The sequence below is a fragment of the Mirounga angustirostris genome, unplaced genomic scaffold (genome assembly GCF_029215605.1).
Source record: "Mirounga angustirostris isolate CCGP_5_RB_7025 unplaced genomic scaffold, mMirAng1.0.hap1 SCAF_1, whole genome shotgun sequence".
Lineage (NCBI taxonomy): Eukaryota > Metazoa > Chordata > Mammalia > Carnivora > Phocidae > Mirounga > Mirounga angustirostris.
In genome coordinates, this window is record NW_026991709.1 from 157217367 (window position 1) to 157241172 (window position 23806).

General features: G+C 47.1%; 2 protein-coding genes across 7 annotated transcripts in view; one reads left to right on the plus strand and one right to left on the minus strand.

Moving 5' to 3' along the window:
- CFAP100 (cilia and flagella associated protein 100) overlaps positions 1 to 18197 on the plus strand; it is a 51823-nt gene extending 33626 nt beyond the window's left edge. Inside the window, exons 14-17 of the mRNA XM_045904191.3 lie at positions 14663 to 14798; positions 15810 to 16015; positions 17020 to 17113; positions 17993 to 18197. Coding sequence (XP_045760147.2) covers positions 14663 to 14798; positions 15810 to 16015; positions 17020 to 17113; positions 17993 to 18106 — 550 coding nt within the window. The 3' untranslated portion in view covers positions 18107 to 18197. The remainder of the gene's footprint in view (positions 1 to 14662; positions 14799 to 15809; positions 16016 to 17019; positions 17114 to 17992) is intronic.
- Positions 1 to 23806, minus strand: part of ZXDC (ZXD family zinc finger C) — an 82877-nt gene that overhangs the window by 22774 nt on the left and 36297 nt on the right. For 2 of the 6 annotated variants that reach the window (XM_045904184.3, XM_045904183.3), the window contains 2 exons: positions 21906 to 22032; positions 18511 to 20164 (listed from right to left, as the gene is read on the minus strand). The exons of 1 other annotated variant lie outside the window; for it this stretch is intronic. In XM_045904184.3, the coding sequence (XP_045760140.1) occupies positions 19746 to 20164; positions 21906 to 22032 (546 nt within the window). In that variant the 3' untranslated portion in view covers positions 18511 to 19745. Of the gene's footprint in view, positions 1 to 18510; positions 20165 to 21905; positions 22033 to 23806 lie in introns of those variants that run through there. 3 more of the 6 variants (XM_045904186.3, XM_045904185.3, XM_045904187.3) reach the window with 2 other exon arrangements.

The following is a 23806-nucleotide window of genomic DNA, read 5'->3' on the forward strand; positions in this document are numbered from 1 at the left end:
TGCCCAGAGTCTCCTGCAGGTGATACAAAACCACCGGCGCTCTCAGGCAAGATTCTGTCTCCTAGAAAGCTGGGAGTCACCCTGAAAAATACCCAGATCCGCATGTAGGTCTCCTGCCAGGGCTGACCGGGTTGGGGGAGGGGAGGGTTCCATCACTGACATTTTTCAGGGTGACTCCCTTCCATCTCAGAGAGAGAGAGAGAGAGAGAGAGAGAGAGAGAGAGAGATGAGCTGGGGAGATGCAGGCAGCCTCCCAGATTCCAGGAACCTGGCAAGAGGACACACACATATACACACATGTATAGCAGAACCCTAGAGATGCGCTCCAGTCGCTGGTCTTTAGCCAGCTGAGCCATCCCTGAGCACCAACACTTCATTTTTGTTTCCAGTAGAGTCATGGCCTGTATGCATTAACTGCCATGAACTCAACTGCCCTATCTTGGCAAGGAAAGAAAAGAAAGAAGAAAAGAAAAGAAAAGAAGAAAAGAAAAGAAAAAAAATTATATATATATATATATATATATATATATATATATATATACTTTTAAAAATATATGCAGCAAATAAATAGTCAATCTGAATAGGCCTGTATCTATTAAGGAAATTGAGTCAATAATTAACAACCTTCAAAACAGAAAGCACCAGACCCAGATGGGTTTACTGGCAAATTCTACCAAATATTTAAGGAAGAAATTTTACCAATTCTCTACAATCTATTCCAAAAGATAGAAACAGAGGGAATACTTACTAACTCATTCTGTAAGACCAGCATTAACCTAATTCCAAATCCAGGCAAAGACATTACAAGAAAAGGAAACTACAGACCAGTATTTCTCATGGACGCAGATATAAAAAGCCTCAACAAAATATTAGCAAATTGAATTGAACAATGAATAAAAAGAATTGTACATCATGATCAAGTGGGATTTTTTTCCAGGTATGCAAGGCTGTTTCAATGTTTGAAAATCAATTAATGTAATCCCTCATATCAACAAACTAAAGAAGAAAAATCACATGATTATATCAATAGATGAAGAAAAAGCATTTGATAAAATCTAACACCCATTCATAATAAAAGCTCTCAGTTAACTAGGAATAGAGAACTTCCTGAACTTGATAAAGAACATCTACAAAAACCTCACAGCTAACATCATACTTAAAGTTTTCCCACTAAGATCAGGAACAAAAGCAAGGATGTCTTCCTCTTTAGTTTTCTTTTGGTTAGCAGGTACTAATGTAGGTCTTTTATAAAAGGGAAGTGGCCTAATACGAAGTTTAGAAAAGCAGAAATACCTGTATACAGACGGGGAAGAAAGAAAGAAAACTTTGTTGGTGGATGACATGATCATCTACATAGAAAATCTCAAAGAATCATCAAAAAACTCCTGGACTAGTAAGCCATTATAGCAAGGTTACAGAATACAGAATACAAAACTTCATTTCCTATGTACCAGCAATGAACAAGTGGAATTTGAAGTTGAAAACACAATACCATTTTCATTAGCACTCTCAAAAAAGAAATGCTTACACATAAAACTAACAAGGGGTACCTGGGTGGCTGAGTCAGTTGGGCATCTGACTCGATTTCAGCTCAGGTCATGATCTCAGGATCATGAGATTGAGCCCCGAGTTGGGCTCCCCACTGAGCATGGAGCCTGCTTAAGATTCTCTCTGCCTATCCCTCTGCCCCTCCCCACCCCCTGCCCCACTTGTACAATCTCTCTCTCTAAAAAATAAAATAAAATAAAAAAGAAAACTAATAAAATATGTACAAGATTTATATGAGGAAAAATACAAAATTCTGATGATGGATCAAAGAATCAAACAGAGCTAGTTCATGTTTATAGGTAAGGAGATTCAGTATTGTCAAGATATCAGTTCCTCCCAACTTGATCTATAGATTTAACACAATCCCAATCAAAATCCCAGCAAGTTATCTTGTGGGTACTGACAAACTGATTCTAAAGTTTATATGGAGAGGCAAAAGACTCAGAATAGCCAATACATTATTAAAAGAGAAGAGCAAAGTTGGAGGACTGACACTACTCAACTTCAAGACTTACAAAGAAACTGCAGTAATCAAGCCCTGTGTTACTGGCAAATAAATCAGTGGAACAGAATAGAGAGCTCGAAGCAGACTCACACAAATATAGTCAACTGATCTCTGACAAAGGAGCAAAGTCTATACAATGGAGCAAAGATAAACTTTTCAAAAAATGGTGCTGGGACAACTGGACATCCACACGCAAAATAATAAATTTAGACACAGACTTTATGCCTTTCATTTAAAAACTAGCTCAAAATAGATCATCAACCTAAGTGTAAAATGCAAAACCATAAAACTCCCGGAAGATAACATAGGAGCAAATCTAGATGACCTTGGGTCTGGTGATGTTTAGACACAATCCCAAAGTGACAATCAATGAAGAAAGAATTGGTAAGCTAGACTCAATGAACATTAACAATTCTGCTTTATGAAAGTCAAGAGAATGAGAAGACAAGTTGCAGGCTGGGAGAAAATATCTATGAAATACGTATCTGATAAAGGGCTGTTATCCAAAATATACAAAGAACCCTTAAAATTTAATAATAAGAAACTGAACAACCTATTTAAAAATGGGCCAAAGACCTGAACAGACACTTGATCAAAGAATATATACAGATGGCAAATAAACATATGAAAAGATGTTCAACATCAGATGTCATTAAGGAATTGCAACTTAAAACAGTAAGATACTACTATAGACACCTATTACAATGGCCCAAATCCAAAAGACTGACAGCACCAAATGCTGGTGAGGATGCTGAACAACAGGAACTCTCTCATCCATGGCTGGAGAGAATGCAAAATGGGACAGCCACATTGGAAGACAGTTTGGCAGTTTCTTACAAAGCTAAATATACTCTTACCATATGATCCAGCAATTACACTCCAAGGAGCCAAAAACATATGTCCACACAAAACCTGTACATAGATGTTTATGGCAGCTTTATTCATAATTACCAAAACTTGGAAGCAACTGAGATGTCCTTCAGTAGGTGAATAGATAAACAAACTTGGCACAACCCAATGAGGGTATATCATTCAGTGCTAAAAGGAAATGGGCTATCAAGCCATGGAGAGACAGGGAGGAATCTTAAAAGCATATTACTAAGTGAAAGAAGGTTTTTCAGAAAGGCTACAACTGTATGATTCCAGCTGTAGAACATCCTGGAAAAGGAAAACTATGGAGATGATGAAAGGACCAGTGATTGCCAGGGCTTGGGGGGAAGGAGGGATAAGCAAGTGGAGCACAGAGGATTTTTAGGGCAATGAAATGACTCTGTATGATACCCCTAATGATGGATACATGTCATTACACATTTGTCAAAACCCATGGAATGCACAACACTAAGAGTGGACCCTCATGGAAACTATGGACTTGGGGTGATAATGATGTGTCAGTAGAGGTTCATTGATTGTAACAAACGTATGTCGATGGTGAGGGAAAGCAGGTGGGAGGACAGAATATTTAGGAAAGCTCTATGCCTTCTGCCCAGTTTTGCCATGAACCTAAAACTGCTTTTAAAGATGAAGTCTCTATTAAAAAACATATACAACAGCAAATGAGAAGTCTGTTCCAACATTGGAAGAGTGGCTGTATTAGAGACAACATACTGCACTTGGGGCAGGAGCCAATTTCAAGCTCACTCACGTTGCTGTTGGCAGGATTTGATTCCTTGCTGGCTGTCGGCCAGAGGCCCCCCTCAGTCTCTTGCCACACGGGCTCTCTGATACAGCAGGTTGCTGCTTCAAAGTGTACAAGCCACAAAGCCAACAGAGTGAGTCTGCTAGCAAGATGGAAGTCATGATCTTATGTAACCTAATTGCAGAAGTGACATCCCATTCCACATTCCATTGGTTAGAAGCAAGCTGCTGGGCTCAGCCCACATTCCAGGGTGTGAATACCTTTGAGAAGGCAGGTGTCACTAGGGGCCATCTTAGAGGTTTGCTCATAAGGGAAAAAACAAATGGCGACATCAGCCCATTGGGTGCCTGTGGCTGGGGAAGGGTGGGGGGAGTTGATACAAAGGGGCATGAGGAAATTTTTGGGTGATAAAAATGTTCTGTGTCCTGATAACGCTAGTCCTTACACAGGTGTATAAATTTGTCAAATCTCATCAAATGGCACACAAAATGGGTGCACTTTATGATATGTAAATTAAATCTCAATAATAGAATTATTTGGCAAATTTAGGACTTTTGAAGGACTTGCCTCTCTACATTGACTGGGTGCATAAGGGCTATAAGATGAGCCATGTCCTGCCTCCTTGGCTGAGAGAACAGCATCATTCATTCTTGGCCAGGGAGGACTGGGGTGAGGTGGGTGAGGTACCCAGGGCACAACATTTAGAGAGGTGCATGTGTGACCCCAAGGGTAGCATTTCCTTGAATTTTGTGTGCTGGGTCCTAGCCCCATTCTCTGCCTGCCTTGCTGTGATCTGTTTGAGATGCTCACACCACAGTCCCTCCAATGAGGGCCAAGAGGAGCCCAGCCCAGGAAGATGGACCCCTGGATACAGAAGGGAGCACAAGGACCCCAGGACAGCCTGAGGGAAGCTGCAGAGCCTGAACACCAGCATCAGCTCGGCACTTCCTGCAGCCAGAGAGGTGATGGGACCCAGGAGAAGAATGAGCAGAGCTGCTCAGATGAGATGAAGCCCAACTGAACCCCTTTCAGATTCTGCCACATTGGCTAAAAGAAGAGAAAAGAGAAATTAAGCCTACATCCCCTCCTGGAAACCATGCAAACCTTCCTCCAGGAAAACCCAGCCCAGCCAGTATGTTGGAAAATGAGCAGGAAGCAACTCAGACACCCTGTCACTGCAGTGAGCTAGAGGTGAAGATGAGGATCAGTCTTGCAGCAGCCAGGGCCCCCAGAGCAAGCCAGCCACACAAGAGGCACCACAAGCTCCAGAAAACACATGCCAGTGCCTACCTCTGGCTGAGGCAAAACCTTGCTTGGCAGCCATGCTAGGCACTTGCAACCAGGCTGCCACTCAGACATGAGTCCCCACGGCTCAGGGGAAACCCAGCCTGCACATCCGCCTCCAGCCCCGGCTCCATCTGGACACATGATCAAAATGACACAACTCATCTGAAGTCCCTGGTATTGGACTTGCACCGACGTGCAGCTCAAAGGACACACAAACAGGAAAATGTCACCAGAAGCATGAGAAAGTACATTCATTAAGGGATGCGTGTGAGAAATCCAAGTAAATGTAAATCCTGAAGAATCAGGACAAACATCTTAATTCCTCCCAAGAAGCTGCACCCCTACTGCTAGAGAGGCAGACCTGGGTGCAGACAAGCCCACAGGGGTCAAGACCACAATGAGGACTGGATGCAGCCCGCCATTGAGTGGGCAAGGGTGACCATGTTAATTAAGCTGGTGACAGCTCCCAGAACTCTGAGGGAAAGGATAGGGAGATGAAGTGATAGGACCCTGGGGAGACCACATGCAGGGCTCATGTGGAAGGAATTCCAGGAGATGGCCACACACAGGATGAAGGGGCAAAAGCCAGTGTAGTGATGGATGAAAATTTCCCTGTGCTGAAACAAAGACCAGGCCCACATGCAGGGAGACAGGCTCACACAGCACACCTCCCACAGGGTTTAAGAGTGAGCAGAACAAGCCACAGTGCCAAAGTAGACAAGGAAAATGAACAAAAAACCAGGTACTAAGGGAGTGCCTGGGTGGCTCACTCGGTTAAGTGTCCAACTCTTAATTTGGGCTCAGGTCGTGATCTCAGGGTTGTGAGACTGAGCTCCGAGTCTGCCAAGTCTGGGCATGGAGCCTGCTTAAGATTCTTTCTCTCCCCCCCCCCCGCCCCTCCCCACCTCAAAAAAAAAAAAAAAAAAAAAAAAGCCAGGTAGCCATATAGGAACCAGAGCTAAGTATGTATCACCTGTTTCCTCTAGGATGCTAAATGCCAACCAGGGTCTAGCAGAGCATCGCTTTTGAGTTTATGGGGGCAAAAGGGGTCTCTATTTCATTTTATTTCCTTTTTTAATGTGATAAAATCCACATAATACAAAATTTACCATCTTAACCACTTGTGTCTGGTTCAGTGGTACTAAGTACCTTTATGTTGTTGTGCAGCCATCCCCACCATCCAAACCTAAGTGTCTGCCTTCAGCTCAGGTCATGATCCGCTGAGCAGGGCGCCTGATGCAGGCCTGCTTCTCCCTCTCCCACTCCCCCTGCTTTTCACCTTGTAAAACTGAAACCCTATCCCTGTAACTAATACCTCTCCATTCTCCTGCCCCTCAGTCCCTGGCAACACCACTGTGCTTTCTGTCCTAAAGGTTTTGACTACTCCAAGTACGTCAAAGAAGTGGGATCATAAAATACTTGACTTTTTATAACTGGCTTATTTCCCACAATGCCTTCAAGTTTTATTCATGTGGTAGCATGTGTCAGAGTTCCCTTCCTTTTTAAGGTTAGATAATATTCCATTTATTTCTAGACATTTTGTTTCTCCTTTCATCCATCATGCACACTTGGGTTGCTTCCACATTTTAGCTATTGTGAATAATGCTGCTGTGAACATGGGTATGCAAATGCTTCTTCAATACTCTGCTTTCAATTCCTCTGGGTATATTCCCAAAAGTATAAATTGCTGGAGCATACAGTATTTCTGTTTTTAACTTTGTTTGCTATTGCAAATGGAATTGTTTGGATGCTATTGTAAATGGGACTGTTTTTATTTTCCTTTTCAGAGTTTTCATTATTTATGTATAGAACTACATTTTGTTGACTTTGTTGACTTTGTATCCTGCTACTTTGCTTAATTCATTTAATTCTAACAGCTTTTTTTTTTACTTTGTTGACTTGTATCCTGCTACTTTGCTGAATTCATTTAATTCTAACAGCTTTGTTGTAGTCTTTAGGGTTTTCTTCATAGAAGATTATGTCATCTGCAAACAGCTAATTTTATTCTTCTTTTCCAACTTGGATGCCTTTTCTTTTTCTTACTTAATCACTCTGGCTGGAACTTCCAGTACTATGTTGAATACAAGTGGTGAATGCAGGCATCCTTACCATCTGATCTTAGAGGAAAATCTTTCAGTCTTTCACCACTAAGTATGATGTTTGCTGTGGGCTTTTCATATACAGCTTTTATTATATGGAGGTAGTTTCCTTCTATCCCTATTTTGCTGAGGGTTTTATCATGTTTGTCAAATCCTTTTTCTGTACCAATTGAGATGATCATGTGGTCTTTTTCCTTCATTCTGTTAATGTGGTGTATTACCCTGATTGATAATACATCCTTGCATTCCAGGAATGAGTCCCACTTGCTACTAATCCTTCTAATATAAGTATAGTATAATCCTTCTAGTATTTGACTGAATTCCATATGCTAATAAGTGTGTGTCACCTGTTTCCTCCAGAATCCTAAGTGCCAGCCAGTGTCTAGCAGAGCATTTGTTGATTTTTTTTGCATGAATGTTCATAAGGGAGGTTGGTCTATAGTTTCTTTTCTTGTGTCTTTGACTGCTTTTGGTATCATAGTTATGCTGCTCTCAAATAATGAATTAGGAGGTGTTCCCTCCTCTTCAATATTTTGGAAAAGTTTAAAAAGGTTTAGTATTAGATTTTTGAGTACTGATTCAATCTTACTAGGCATAGGCCTATTCAGATTTTCTATTTCTACATGATTTAGTCTTTTTTAAAAAAGATTTTATTTATTTGGGGCATCTGGGTGGCTCAGTCGTTAAGCATCTGCCTTCAGCTCAGGTGATGATCCCAGGGTCCTGGGATCAAGACCTGCATCAGGCGCCCTGCTCTGCAGGAAGCCTGCTTCTCCCTCTCCCACTCCCCCTGCTTGTGTTCCCTCTCTCACTGTCTCTCTCACTCTGTCAAAAAATAAATAAAATCTTTTAAAATTAAAAAAAAAGATTTTATTTATTTATTTGAGGGAGAGTGAGAGAGAGAGAGAGAGAGCATGAACTAGGGAGGAGGGGAAGTGGGAGAGGGAGAAGCAGACTCTCTGCTGAGCAGGGAGCCGGATATGGGATTCAATCCCAGGACCCTGGGATCATGACCTGAGCTGAAGGCAGACACTTAACCGACTGAGCCACCCAGGCACCCCTACATGATTTAGTCTTGGTAGATTTTGTGATTCTTGGAATTTGTCAGTTTTATCCAGGTTGTCCAGTTTGGAGGCACACAGTTGATAGTAGTCTCTCCTAATCCTTCTTATTTCTGTAGGATCAGTAGTCATTTTAGTAACTTGTTTTTTTTTTTTTTCTTAGTCCATTAAGCTAAGGGTTTGTCAATTTTATTGATCTTTTTGAAAAACTTTTCTATTCTCTATTTTGTTTTACTCCTCTAATTTTTTATTAATTCCTTCCTTCCACTAGCTTCGGGTTGAATTTGTTCTTTTTCTAGAAATTCCTTAAGTTGTAAAGTTGGGTTGTTAATTTGAGGTCTCTTTTTTAAATGTAAGTTTTATTGTCATAAATTCTCCACTTGTCCCATAAGTTTTGCTCTGTTGTGTTCTCAGTTTTCTTCATCTCTATTTTTTTCTAATTTCCCTTATGATTTCTTCTTTGGTCCATTGGTTGTTTAAAAATGTGTTCTTTAGGGGTGCCTGAGTGGCTCAGTCATTAAGCATCTGCCTTCGGCTCAGGTCATGATCCCAGGGTCCTGGGATCGAGCCCTGCATTGGGCTCCCTGCTCCGTGAGAAGCCTGCTTCTCCCTCTCCCACTCCCCCTGCTTGTGTTCCCTCTCTTGCTGTGTCTCTCTGTCAAATAAATAAATAAGATCTTTAAAAAAATGTGTTCTTTAATTTCTACAACTTTGTGAAATTTTCCAGTTTTGTTAACAATTCCTAACTTCATCCAGTTGTTGACAGAGAAGTTTGTATAATATCTATCTTTTTTAAATCTATTGAAACTTAGTTTGTGGCCCTAATATTTGGGACATCCTGAAAAATGCCCCATTTGCACTTGAGAGTGTATGCTTCTGTTGTTGGGTAGAGTTTTCTGTGTGTGTCTATTACATCTAGTTGGTGTATTGCAATGCTTAAGGTGTCTTCTGTTTCCTAATCTTCTGTCTGCTGTCTTCCACTATTGCAAGGGGGATATTGAAGTCTCTAACTATTATTACAGAATTAGTTCTCCCTTCCATCTGTAAGTTTTGGCTTCATATATTTTGGTAATCCATCATTAGGTGCATAAAAGTTTATAATTGTTATATTTTCTTGTTGTATTGGACATTTATTAATATATAAGGTCCTTCTTTGTCTCTGGTAAATTTTTCTGTCTGATCCTAGTATTGCTACCCTTGCTCTCTCTTTTGGTTACTATTTGCATGGAATACCTTTCCCCATCCTTTCACTTTCAACCCATTTGCGTCTTTGGATCTCAAGTGAGGCTCTTGTAGACAGCATATAGTTGAATCATGTGTTATCCATTCTGCCAGTCTCAGTCTTTTGACTGGAGAGTTTAGCCTATTTACATTTAAAGTAATTAATGATATGGTAGGACTTCTGTCATTGTACTTTTTGTTTAGTGTATGCCTTATAGTTTTCGTCCCTCATATCCTGCAATACTGTTTTCTTTGTGTTTAGTTGATTGTTTGTAGTGAAATGTTTAAATTCTTCTCTCATTTCCTTTTGTGTATATTCTATAGCTGTTTTCTTTGTGGTTACCATGGGGATTATATTTAATATCCTAAAGTTGTTAACACTCAAATTTGAATCTATACCACCTTAACTTTAATAACTCTGCTCCCTTACAGTTCTATCTTCATCCGTTTGGTTGCTGATGTCACAAACTTAGGTCTCCATACACTGTGTGCCCTAAAATATAAACTAAAAATTCTTTTAAATGTATTAGTCTCTTAAATCATGTAGAAAACGAGTACAGTTACAAACCAGTGATACATTTTTACTAGCTTTTAAAATTGCCCATATTATACCTTTATTGAGATTTTTACTCTGTCATAGAACTTTAAGTTACTGTCTGATTTCCTTTCATTTCACTGTGCAGGACTCCCCTGAGCATTTCTGGCAGGGCAGGTCTCATAGAACAAACTCCTTCACTTTTGTTCATCGGGGAATGTCTTTTTTATTTTTTATTTTTTTGGTTCATAGAAGCTTTATTCATAATAGCCAAAAACTGGAAATAATCAAAATGCCCTACAATGGGTGGATAGCTGCAGAAACTGTGGTACATAAATACCAGGAAATACAATTCCTTAATAAAAAGGAACTGCTACATACAACAACTTGGATGGATCTCAAGGAAGTTATGCTGAGTTGGGGGGAATCCCCAAAAGTCATTACCTATATGATTCCATTTAAAATGATAAAATTATAGAGCTGAAGAAGAGATTAGTGATTGCCAGGGCTTAGGGATTGGAGGGGAGGGGTGTCCATAGAAGGCTAAATGTTAATTATAAAAGGACAGCATGATGGAGAACTTTCTGGTGATGAAATAGTTCTGTATCTTAACTATAGTGGTGGTTACACATGATAAAATGGTACAGTATTACACCCAGCCATCAGGGAATGTCTTATCTTCTCCCTCACTTTTAAAGGACAGTTTTGCCAGATACAGAATTCTTGGTTAACAGTTTTTTTCTCTGAGCACTTTGACTATATCAGCCCACTGTCTTCTGACCACCAAAGTTTGTAATGAGAAATCTGCTGATAATCTTATTGAAGATCCTCTGTATGTAATGATTTGCTTCTCTCTTGCAGCTTTTAAAATACTCTGGCTTTGGCTTTTGATTATCCTGTGATATTTGATTATAATAATGTTTCAGTGTGGGGCTCTTTGATTTCCTCTTACTTGGAGTTCCCTGAGCTTCTTGGATGTTTATATTCATGTCTTTCATCCAATTTTGGAACTTTCATTTATTATTCTTCAAATCTTCTCTCTGCCCCCTTTTCTCTTCTCCTTCTGGGACTCCTATGATGCATATATTAGTCTTCTTATGATGTCCCACTAATTCCTTAGGGTCTGTTCACTATTTTCAATCTTTTTCTTTCTGTTCTTCAGCCTTGATAGTTTCCATTGTCCTATCTTCAAGATCACTGATCCTTTCTTCTCCCTGCTCAGATCAGCCTTTGAATCCCTTTAGTGAATTTTTCATTTTTCTATTCCATTGTGTATTGTCTTTGTTTATATGAATCTTGTGGCCTGTCTCTGTGTTGAGAATCATCCTGCAGTGTAAACTTAGGTCTTTTCTGAGACTTTCCTTGGGCATGCATGGTCACTAATTCTTCCCATATGTTGTTGTTTTTGCATGTCCTTGGTCTTTAAGGTCTGGCTCTCCCAGGGGGAAAAAGCAAAAAATGAAGGGAGGAAAAAGCACTGGCCCTTTAAATCCCCTGGAAGACAAGTGGGGGTGAGGAGAGGAGGTGGCTTGCAACAGTGAGGGGAGATGAAACAATGGCCACCTGCCTATTTGTCTGTACCCCTGTGGTCAGAAGCACCAATCAGGGATCAGATCTCCAACATTTGGAGGACAAGGTCCTTTTTTGCCCACCCTAGTTCCAACAGGCTGTGTGCTAGTTGCTCCAGAAAATCTGAACAGCTGCCTGCCACGTGGCTGGGAGTGATGGCTGGGTAAGTGTTACTATGCTTAGAGCTAAAATGGGTGGAAATTAACCACAATTACTGTCCAAGCCTTCCCCCTGGAAATTGCAAGCTTTCAATAGACTCCAGAGTTCTAAAATGGCTGTATCAGACAGGTTCTGCCAGTGCAATCATTATCTAGTGGGGGAGACAGATGCATGGTGCTCCTACTCTGCCATCTTTCTCTGTGTCAAAATTTTTAATTTTTGTTCTTTTTGCTGCTATTTCTGCAGGAATATGGTAACTCTTTCTCTTTTGCTTGGTCTTTTGAATGATCTTTATTCCTATTTGGTGGTGTTTGCCTTTTTTTTTAAATACCAGTCTAGTAAGCTTTCTGGCTATATGTCCCCAGGTATTTATGAAGGGATCATCTTGTTACCTTTCAAAAACTTGTTATAACTTCTGCAATTCAGCCCAACAGCTCTAAGAAAATTTCATACATATAAATGTACAAAAGTAGAGAGAATAGTATCATGAGTCCCCAGGTCCCATCACCAGCTTCAGCAGTGATCAACTCATAGCCAATCTCCTTTTACCTAGACCCCACCAAATTCTCCATCTTCCATGTTATTTCAAAGCAAATTCCAGGCATGTATCATTTCATCTGTAAATATGCCAGTCGATATCTCTAAAAAGATATGGATTCTTTAACATAATCACAATACCATCATCACATTTAGAAAAACCAGTAATCCTTAATATTAAATATCCATAATCCATAAGTGATTGGAGTTTTTAAACTTAGTTTGAATTAGAATCCAAATTAGATCATGCTCTGCAATTGGTTGTGTTGTTAAATCCTTTTTGCTCTATAGGTTTCCTCTCCATCTTGTTGTCCTCCTGCAGTCCAGTTGTTGAAGAAACCATGTCACTTTTCCAGCACTGAAGTGCTCCTTAGACTCTGTGTGCACTGGAATCCCCCCTAGAATCCGCATTTCTGACAAACACACAGGTGATATGCAGGCTAGCCTGAGGATCAATGCTGAGCAATACGTCCCTCATGATTTTGCATTCCCATAAATTGACGAGATCTAGTTGAGGAGAAAATATTGTGACCCAACAATTTTACATCTAAAGAGAACTAGTAGGGAAAGGGTATCTTTTTACCCCAGTTACCCTGATAAGAAATAGAACAACAACGAAAGCCCTCCACCACCACCAGCACCACCACATCCATATAGCAAAGGAGGGCAAAAGCAAAGCAGCACTGCACCAGCTGTAGGATCACACTGACCAGCTAAGGGAATGAAAGTGAAGGAAGTATTAAAAAAAAAAAAAAGGTTAAAACTGAATGCAATCATGTATCCTTTGGGATGAGTACCACTGACCCTAAACGTACCTGCCCCTACAACGGGCACATGTGGTTCGAGGGAAGTTGGTCCTGACACCCAGGAAGTGCTCTCTGCTGTCATCCCAGGTGACCTGCATGAGCCCCACCAGCACCTGGGCAGGTGGGCTGTGTGTGAGCTGCATGTGGTCTCTCTGGCCACCCACCTCAGCCCCCATCATATTCACAAGCTTCTGGTCTCAGCCCTCCACCCCAAAGCCAGGGGAGTGTAGCCTGGAGGGTTCCTGGAGGGGGGGGTGGCCTGCACCCCTGTGCACGTGACAGGCCATGGGACCCACAGTGGACAAAGGAGCAGCAGCCCATGATGCTTTGCTTAGGGTTGGGAAAATGTCAGTGGGTTCTAGCAACAAATGCAGGAAGAGCCACAGAATCACCATGGGGGTGGCAGGGCCCCTCTGGGCCTCCCAAGTGGAGTGACCAGATGTAGCTGCCCACACTGGGTGGACCCATGCCAGCCCTAAGAACAGGGATTCCTGCTCGGGAAATCCCAACAGATGATGGTCAGTGTCTGCCATTATTGTGAAAGATTTTTATTTAGTATTATTTTCAAGTTTATTATTTCACTTAAAAGTTGGTTGTTGGAATTCTATTTCTAAATATATGCCCAAGGGCGCCTGGGTGACTCAGTTGGTTAAGCAGCTGCCTTCAGCTCAGGTCATGATCGCAAGGTCCTGGGATCGAGTCCCTCATCGGGCTCCCTGCTCAGTGGGGAGCCTGCTTCTCCCTCTCCCTCTGCCCGTCCCCCCCGCTTGTGTGCTAAGAAATAAAATCTTTTAAAAAAATAAATATATGTCCAAGAAAACTGAAAACATGTCCTCACAGAAACCTGTCTATGAATGTTCACAGCAGCATAATTCCCAAGAGTCAAAAGGTAGGATCGACCATTTTTGTCCACTTTGTCCATTTCGACAAAGTATGGTCCATCAACACAGGGGACTGTCACACAGTCCTAAAAAAGCATGGAGTTCTGACACATGCCGTAACATGGACGGACCTTGAAAACATTCTGCAGAATGAAGGAACCAGACACAAAGGCCACCACTATATGGCTCCACAATTATGAAATGTCCAGGAGAGACACACAATGGGGGGAAAGGGAAGGATGGGGAGTGACTACTAATGGGGACCGGGTTTCTCTGGATGATGAAAATATTCTAAAACGAGATGATAGCGATGGTTGTGTATTTGTGTAAATATCCTGACAACTACTGAACTGTACTTTTTTTTTTTACTTATTTATTTAAGAGAGAAAGAGCACACGAGCAGGGGGAGGGGCAGAGGGAGAGGGAGAGAATCCCAAGCAGACTCCGCACTAAGCATGGAGCCCGATGCAGGGCTTGATCTTATGACCCTGAGATCATGACCTGAGCCAAAATCAAGAGTCTGATGCTTAACGGACTGAGTCACCCAGGCGCCCCCTGAATTGTGCATTTTAAAAGAATTTTATAGGTGTGTGAATTATACCTCAATAAAGCTGTTACTTATTTTTTTGTAGTGTTGATTTTTAAAGATCTTAAATCTTAGTCCTGCATCTCAGCAGCATCTCTGGCCCCTGGGCACGCAGACACTTTGCAGTCATGGCCCCTTAGCCCTCAGGACAGTGGCGGGGCAGTAAGGCTCAGAGAGGTGAAGTGCCCAGAGCTGCACTGAGTGGGCAGGGCCCTGCCCGTCCCCCATCCAGGGACAGGGAGGTCAACCAGCTGAAGCAGTGGGTCACCACACTGATGATGTCCATCACCAAGGAGGAGGAGATGGCTGCCGAGCTGGAGCTCAAAGCCCGAGTCTTCCACTTCGGCGAGTACAAGGGCGATCAGGAGGTAGGCCCCCAATCAGCAGCCAGTGGGCAGCGGGCATGGAGGGAGTGAGGGTGATAAGAGCACATGTGGGAGCACCCAGTGCCCCCTACCACCTTCCAGGCTCTGTAGGCCTGACTGAAGGGCACTGGCTGGAGAAGGCCCTTGGTCCCCAAACTGGAGCCACCCTGTGTATTTATGCCCCTTGGCCGTTCAGCTGCCCAGCACACCCCCTCCTTTCCTTCCTTCTTTCATTCAGCAAATACATCTGTTTCTTCAACACAAAGTGTCTGAAGGTGACCCTGCCAGGAGGAAAAGGCATGTCCCCAAGACAGCCTGAAAGAGTGAGAGAATTCTGAGGGCACAGAGGGCCAGGAATGTTCCAGGGTGCAGTGCGCACCCTTCCTGACAGTGCCCTCGGGGCCATAGGTACGGTCCCAGCTTCCTAATTCATTCAAACTACTGTTGAGCACCTACTGTGTGCCAGGCCGGGCCAGGTACGTAGGACGCCACAACACGCAGGCTGGCGCACCCGCCGCCTGTCAGACAGACAGACTCACTGGGCGCTGGCTGTGCCCCACTCCTGACCTGAGCCTGTCTGTCTGCTGTTCCTCATGCAATCCTCATGCCCACTCCATGTGGTAGGGAGTGTTAGCTTTCTGAATGTCAGAACAGGCTCAGAGAGGGGAGTTCATCTGCCCTGGGCCACACAGAAAGCAGCTCACAGGACAGGGTCCTGTGGGGAGCTGAGGTCAGTGCAGGGGCAGAACAGGGCCCCGGAGGAGGTGACTGGGCCCCATGGACACACCAAGGCAGCTGGGGTAGAGCCCCAGTGGTGGCTGGAACCCTGGGTCTGGCTGACCACAGGAGGGCAAGGGCAGCTCTGGTCAAGAAAAATCCAAGTGTCCAAGCTGCTTTTCCCATGCTTGCTGAGTGTGCTGGGCAGGGTTCAGGGAGGTCAGCCACATCATGGCAAGGGCACTGGGTGCGGCCAGAGGCCCATGTGACCCCTCTGCCGGCCTGCCTCCCTCGCAGGACAAGCTGCTGGCAAGCCTGAACCGCAAGGTGCTGGATGTCTACCAGCACTGCATTGGCACCCAGCAGGAGTCCAACCTGGGCACCGTGCACATGCTGACCGTCATTGAGCACCACCTGCATGAGCTGCTTGAGAACCTGGAGCGCGTACCCCAGATCAAGATCGAGGAGGCTGAGAAGGCCAAGGAGAAGGAGCGCCGCATGAGGTGAGAGCCCAGGCCCCTGCCTGACCCCGCGTGGTCTAACGGGCGCCTCACGCCTTACGCAGTAGGGAGGGCCCTGAGGGCGAGGACGCCCTCCACAGCCCTGCTCCTGCTTGGGCTGGCCCAGGCTGGGCCCGAGGGCGAGGTCAGACACAGACCTGTCCTCAAAGAGCTCCCAAACCAAGGAAGACAGGACCCTGGTGCTCCATGCTGAGACAAAGCCAGGGGTCTTCCAGAGAGGGCACCAAACTTAGCCCCAGGGAGGGCAGCCCCTCTCCTGGAGGGAGGGATGATGTGGACTCAGGGACCCCAGGAGCCAAAGTGAGGGTGAGACAGCATGGCCTCACCCCAAGGACAAGGGACATCGATGGCCATTTTCCCTGCTGGATTGGAGAGGGAGAGACTGGCACTGCCAGAGCCCAGGGGAGGGACGATGCAAACTCGGGGAGAAGCTGAGGAAGCCCAGTTTCGTGGCAGAGGCAGGCAGGAACACTTGGCAGTGTCAGAATGCTGGACACAGGCAGCATGGACCCATCCTCCTAGGGGAGGCCCAGGGAGCTCCCCACAGACCCACTGGCTCCTCTGACCTGGGGGCTGCCCAGTTCACTCCATGCAGGGCCCTGAGACATCTGCAAAGAGCCATTTGCCTCTCCCACAAGCACAGGGGCTCTTCCTCTGTGTCGCCTGTCCTACACCCGGGTGGGAGCAGGTACTGGGCAAAGGTTTGATGACCAGAAGACACACAGGGCGACCAGTGACCAGGGATGGGGACCAAGGAACGTGGGCCTCCAAGGGGTAGGAGCTGATGGAGCTGAGCTGGGAACCCCCAAGAACAAGAGCAGAAGCCAACCTGGCCTGGCAGGGAAGGGTGGAGAGGAGAGGGGAGTTTTCTCCTACAGGGAGGGCCATGGCCTGATGGCTGCACATGAGGAACTGGGAAGGGGATCTGGGAGCTTCCCCAGGTGCCTCCAGTCTTTAATCCGTCTTGTGCTACCCCCGGCACCCAGACTCCGGGAAGAGAAGGTCTTGATGCAGAAGCGGCTGCAGGAGGAGCGTCTGCAGCGGGCCCAGGCCCGGGCCCAGGCTGAGATCAAGAAGAAGGTGGGCAGGGTGGCCCCGGGGAGTCACTGGCTGGGGAAGGGCCCCATGACCAGGCACAGTGGGGCTGGGAGGGGCTGGGGGCCTGCAGCCAAGCCCGGTTCACCCCCCTTGCAGGTGCTAATTGCTGAGGTGCTGGGGGAAAGAAAGATGGGGCCATCCGAGTAAGGCCAGGATAGAGCAGGGTCTCCTGTTCCTAGCCCGCCAGCCCTGCTACCCCTCAGGACCTGCTTCCTCTGCTGGTCCTCCCCTGGGTCTGCCTGCCCTCCTGCACACGCACTCCCAGTGGGTGACTGACCTGGCTAGCATCCTCCCAGCCTCCGCAGGGTGCAGCTCAGCCCCCGCAGGGTCCCACCATACCACTGACACCCCAGCCAGACCCCATCACTCCGGCTCATCACCCATCACTAGTGCTCCCCCTGACCGCCCCCCCAGGGAACAGGCTAGAACAGTCACTTCCTTCTGGCCTTGGCAGCAGGTGTGCTCCCTAAAGCAGGCCCGAGCCTGGATTCAGCCCCTGGCAGACAGATTAGGCTGCGGGGCTGCTCTCTGAATAGAGCAGCGCTCTCCACGCTGTCCCACGGGGACGGCACACACCGTAGGGTCTCCCCTTAAATCCCTGGAGCGAAGGAAGTGGGCTCCCTGTTTAGCCGGGTACTTCCCCGTGTTTCCAGCTGCGCGCCACAACACACATCCATCTAGGGGCCCACAGCCCAGGGAACAGGCTCTGGAAATGCTGGGGAGACTCCCTCCCGAGTCATTTCAGGGCAGCTCCAGCCCTGAGCCCGCGGGCTGACAGGGGAGGCCGGGACGTCCCCTGGGCCCCACAGCCCCAGCTCACCAGCTTCCAGGCACAGCTTACAGAGTCCGCTTGCTCTGCAGAGGGGCAGGAGACTGGTGAGTCGCTCCCGGCCCCCAGCTCTCAAAGCAAAGGAGGAGCCTGAGCACGTGGTGGTAGACAAGGACAAGGAGGAGGAGCTGCTGTTCTTCACCTAGGCTTCCGGCGCCGAGGACACAGCAGGAAGCAGGGGCCGAGTGAGCTGGCCCGTGGCGGCTGTCACCATGTCCCCATGCCCCTCCCGGCCTCCCACTGTACATTTCCGTACTCGCGTGAAATAAACTCCCCCTCATTGGTGGCCCGATGGCCCGTTTAAGGAAGCAGGCTGGTTCCAACATCCACACCCTGCCCTCTAATCCCTGAACCCCAAGCCCATGCTCGAGGAAGGAGCCCATCCTGGCCCTCAGGTAAGGTGGCTGCTTTGAGACACGAAGGCCAATTCCACAAGAAAAGGAGGCAGCAAGTTATAGGCGGATGAGAGAGTTCTCACTACTGACTGAACACAAAACATGACGCCCACACTACACACACTTCCGTGAAGTAAAGCCAAGCGACACCGTCATCACATGACTATACAAAAACTTTTATTCATTTGTACTACAAGTTGGGCCCACGCCACCAGGGAACCCAGTGCCCAGAAAACTGACAGCCAGTACCAATCACATCATGGTGGTGGACATTCCCAGGGGACGTTCCGAGGAAAGTTCCAACGACCCAACCCAGAGAGATCATTCCCTGGCCCGGCCCCTCCTCCCATCAGGACAGTGCAGTGTGGCCACCAGGCCACCCGGCCCCCACGGTCACCCTGGCAGGCAGACTGGCTCCTGGTGTAGGGAGGCTGGGAGACCTGGAGGCGGAGGGGCCAGGTGGACACAAAACTTTAGTCTGTGATGCAGCACAGAGTTCTGTGGGTAAAAACTGTTTATAAATGGAGACCGAGTTCCTCTGGGTAGAGAAGCACCCTGGACAGACAGCACCTCAGAGCAGGAAAGAGAGAGGACTCACCACCGAATGCTGGGGTCATTTCCAAAAGCCCAAGGCCAAAAACTCAAGAAATGAAGAAACATAGAACAGGCAGAGTTTGGACAATTCCAAGTCCAAGAACAAAAACAGCATCTGAATCAACATAAGCCTCAAAGGCACAAGGCGAACAACAGCATTTCTAAGTGACCGTGTGGCCCGTCTCGCCAACAAACAAACACGTGCGAGGTTATCCGCTCGCCTCCTGTGCAGGACCGACCGTGCTCTGCGAAAATACACGGTGACACAGTACCTGCACGTCTGCGGCCACGACGAGCATGTACAAGCCACTCTCACTGTCCTACACGTAGCGCAGAGTACTCAGGCCCTGACTGTAGAACCTGGACAAATTATTATTAAACATGAACGCCCAAATGCAGAAGTTAGAAAAATGTAAAGTTTTACCTCTAGCATCCCCAAATTAGGAGCTTCAAATTTGGCCTCTCTGTGGAGGGCTCGCTACCAGGGCCCCAGTGTCCCCCTCTGCACTCCCATCTCCTTCCCCTCATACGAGCTGCCTGCCTGCTCTGCCAAAACAGGGATTCGAATTTGGCTTCACTAAGACAATAGGATCACTTCTGCCCTATGGGGTGACAGAATCAGCCCAACCACAACCACCACCCAAGGGGCTGGGAAACAGCTCTCAGAAAGGGGAAACAGTTTCTAGATCTCTCTCAGGCCAAACGCTAAAACACGGAAGGTGAAAGATCCCATTTGCTTTTACTACAGTTGAAGTCCTATTTGACTAAAGAATCCATACTCTACCCTACTTCCTGCCTAAGTCTGTTTTTCTAATACAGCAGGGGCTCCATGGCTTAGATCAAACGGGACAAGGGATGTCTGCGCACCGCCAAGTCCGGAAAAGGCCTGTGCCTTTGCCCTGAGGGCAGTCCTTGCCTCACGTTCATGTAAGGCGATTTCAACGAATGCTGCCCCAAACTGGTTCCTGATAAAGTGTAAGAAAAACATTTTTGAGAAACATGCCCAAAAGTCTCCGAGGAACTCAGCTAGCCTCCTGAGCTTAAACCCAGTGGGGTCCCCCCCAGGCCTATAAGACCACGAAACAGAGTCCGGGGGCCACAGACTGTCCCCGGGGCAGAGGGTCGCTGTCACTGCAGGTCCCGAAGGTTGATGGTGCTCCCTGCACACTGCACCTCCTCCGGCCCGGGAGCCCCTCCAGCTGTAGGAAGCACCTCCTGAAAAACCAAGCAGAGTCGTGAGCAGCAGAGCTGGGGGCTCGGGCGGCGCAGGACCACCTCCCAGAAGGCAGCACCGCGGCCGCACACACCAGCATCAAAACCCGCAGGGCACCTCTCACTTTCCTAAAGCGAACTTGTTTTCCCCTTATTTTCACATATGTTCCTTGAAGAAAGAAACTTTCCTATAAACAAAAAGAAGGCAAAGTGAACTTAATGATACTGTGTTGCAGGTCTCCTCAGAAATGTGACTGTCCTTGTTTAATTCATAACCCTTTCCCCGTTCGGTATGAGGAAGCGCCTCTCCCAGTTCCTGACCGCCTGTGGGCAGCATCAGCGGCTACGCCCCCGCCCACCTAAGCCACCTCCTTCTGCTAGAAGAACACCCCCACAGCATTAGATTCAAGGCGATGGCGAACACTTTTTAGCCAGTTATTTGTACACTACCAGATTTCTTTAAGAACGATCTCATGAGTGGGAATACCAGGCAGAATGGAGTCGACATCCGTGAGGTTTTCTGAATGCACGTTCCCAAACTGCATTTGAAGGAGCCCCTGCTCCAGCCATCTGTGAGCCCCACCCACCCCTCTGTCTACCAGCACTTTACTTGATATTTATTTTTGACGTTTTAAGGAAAACGTTGAACAGCCTAATTTGAATACAAGAAAACTAAAATTACTATGTGTAGGGATTTAAAAAAAATATATTCAAGGCTGAACTGTTAGAAATTTGATAAGCTATCTACTTTATTATTTTATAGCCAAATCTAAATTACCCATTGCCACCTATATTTGGTTTATCTGCTTACTTAAGCAAACTAAATTTCCTGGGTCTGTTTTCCCATAGGTTAAAAACTTGGCTGGCCTAGGGGCGCCGACTCTTGGTTTTGACTCAGGTCTGATCTCAGGGTTGTGAGACTGAGCCCCGTGTCGAGCTCTGCGATCAGTGCAGAGTCTTCTTGGGTTTCTCTGCCTCTCCCTCTCCCTCTGCCCCTGCCTCCTGCCCCAAATAAATAAAGCTTTAAAAACAAAAACTGGCGGGCGCCTGGGTGGCTCAGTCGTTAAGCGTCTGCCTTCGGCTCAGGTCATGATCCCAGGGTCCTGGGATCGAGCCCCGCGTCGGGCTCCCTGCTCAGCGGGAGGCCTGCTTCTCCCTCTCCCACTCCCCCTGCTTGTGTTCCTGTTCTTGCTGTCTCTCTCTGTCATATAAATAAATAAAATCTTAAAAAAAAAAAAAAAAAACTGGCCAGCCTATTACCCACAGGAGAAAGTGACTAGAATTTTTTTATATATATTTCAAAGAGCATTTTATTTTATTTTTTAAAGATTTTGCTTGTCAGACAGCACAAGCAGGGGGAAGTGGCAGAGGGAGAGGAAGAAGCAGGCTCCCCACTGAGCAGGGAGCCTGATGTGGGACTCAAGCCCAGGACCCTGAGATCACGACCTGAGCTGAAGGCAGACACTTAACTGACTGAACCACCCAGGTGTCCCGTGGCTAGAATTTCTAAATATAAAATATTTGAAGAGTGTATTAAATTTCACCTGATTCATAAGTAGGAGCTACAATGGGGAGCAAATCTGAGCTTTATTCTTGGTCTTTTATTTCTGGGTCATTTACCCAAAACCTTTTCTAGAAAGCAGCAAAACATCCTGGCAACCAACCCAATGAGTCTCCACTTGAGCCCCACCTCAGTGACAAGCCTCAGAAAGCCAAAAGCATCATGACAGTCCTACTAACAAACCCAAAGAGCTGTAAGGCGTCCAGACCTGGAGGACATAGACAGGCAAATCAACAGCGAACACGGGGTGAAGGGCAGAAGGCTGCGGGCTGAGAACCAATGGCGAGGCTGCTTCACCTGAGGGGTCGTCCTGGGGAGGCAATGGCATGTTTCATTTACCAAGCACAGCACATTTCTCACCTTGGCCTGAGGAGTGCTCGTTACTCTGAAACACACCCTCTGGATTCCAGGCGGGGAGCCAGGTGAGGCGTGAGGACCCAGCAGTCACTGGAATCAGGGGCTGGGGGCTGTTTACCCCTCCTCCTGGTCCTCAGTCTCTCACTTTGTTCCCAGCTTGAGGCCCACACCACCTGCCATCTGGCTGCTCCCCACTCCCAGGCCCTTTCCCTCGAACTCCCCCACACGCAATACCTCCCCTCAGCCTAGGCCCCGATTTCCCTCCTGTAGGCTGTTCCTGAACTCTGGCGGAGGTTCCTGGTGCCCTCGTTGAGGGCCCTCTGGCTCTCCAGTGGCCACCTCACGGTGCACGAGAAGGCCCACCTCCGCCCCAACCCCTGGTCAAGCTGGAAGGGACAAAAGATCACAGGTCTCTGGAGAGGGGGAAGCTCCTAGGCCCCTGATAATCATGCAAGTAAGAAAAGGGACACCATCGAACACTTCAGCTTTCATCTGCACACCCAGCCCGCGGCGGTCACAGCCGCCACTAGCCTCCCGGTGCCACCGTAGGCATCAGCATCACCCAGCCCTTCCCCAGTGTCAAGAAGCTTCTGTGCTGAGCACTATCATTCCCACTTCAGAGACAATAAAACTGAGGCCCAAAGTACTTAAGTAACTTGCCCAAGACAATACTAACTGGTCAGGGAAAGGTGGAAAATTAAAAGTGAGTTTTCTCCACCTCAAAGTTCACGCCTTCAATTAGGTGTCTCTTAAATAGCAGGTTCTCCCCTTCCGATGAGCACCTTTTCTGCATGGGTACCAGCTTCCTTGACGTGCCCGTGTTAGAACCTCCAGTCCTGCCTTCCCCACGTCTCGCCTGCCGGCTGTGACCACGTTCAGAAGGGCTCTGCTGCCCCTACCCCCACCCTCCACAAGCCCCCATCTTGGGAGAGCCCTGACCTCTTTACTGCTCCAACCCCCTGGCCCCACACCTGGAAAGAAGAGACCTGCTTTCCTGCTCACCTCTGCAGACCAGTCTCCCTAGGCCCCACCCCCACCAAATGCTCACATTAGCTTCTTGTTTTCTGTAAGAGCAAGGCTGCTCACTGGCCCCATCTTCCTGGCCCTCCCCAAGCCCTTCTACCCAGGCCCTCCCCACCCCTTTCAGACTTCACAGCCAGCTCGGTCCTGTCTCCTCGATGAGGCTCTCCCAGCACTGCAGACCCCAAGGATCTGGCCACCCTCCTCTTCGGAGTCAGCTCGGCACTCAGAAGTCCTCGGATATCTCTGTGCCTTCCCACGTACATGGTACACTATGGCCCCAGGAGATCCTCAGGGAAGAGGTGACATGTGATCAGGCCAGGTCAGAGCTACATATCCTCAGTTTCTACACTTCTTCTCTCCCCAAACAGTCCTAATTTATTGTCCCTCTTCCGGTCCCTCAAAAATGAGACTGCAAACAAAAGCGCACACAAAGCTGTGGTCAATGTGTCTGGTGAGCGAGCTCAGGGAGTGGCTGCCAGCTGCACGCATCTGCTGAGCCCCAGGGAACAGTCTAGGAGGTGGCTGGCCTGCCTGCGAGGGGCTCATCTTGTAGAGAAGGGCGGGGGGAGCCAGCATCTTTAACACGTAAAGGCTATATCCTCGGCTGCACTGCGAGCGCTCCCCAGACACAGGACTGCCAAGCCGTGTGAGCAAACCCCTTCACCCCTGCCCTGAAACGAGCCCTGGGGTCTGGGGAGGGGCGG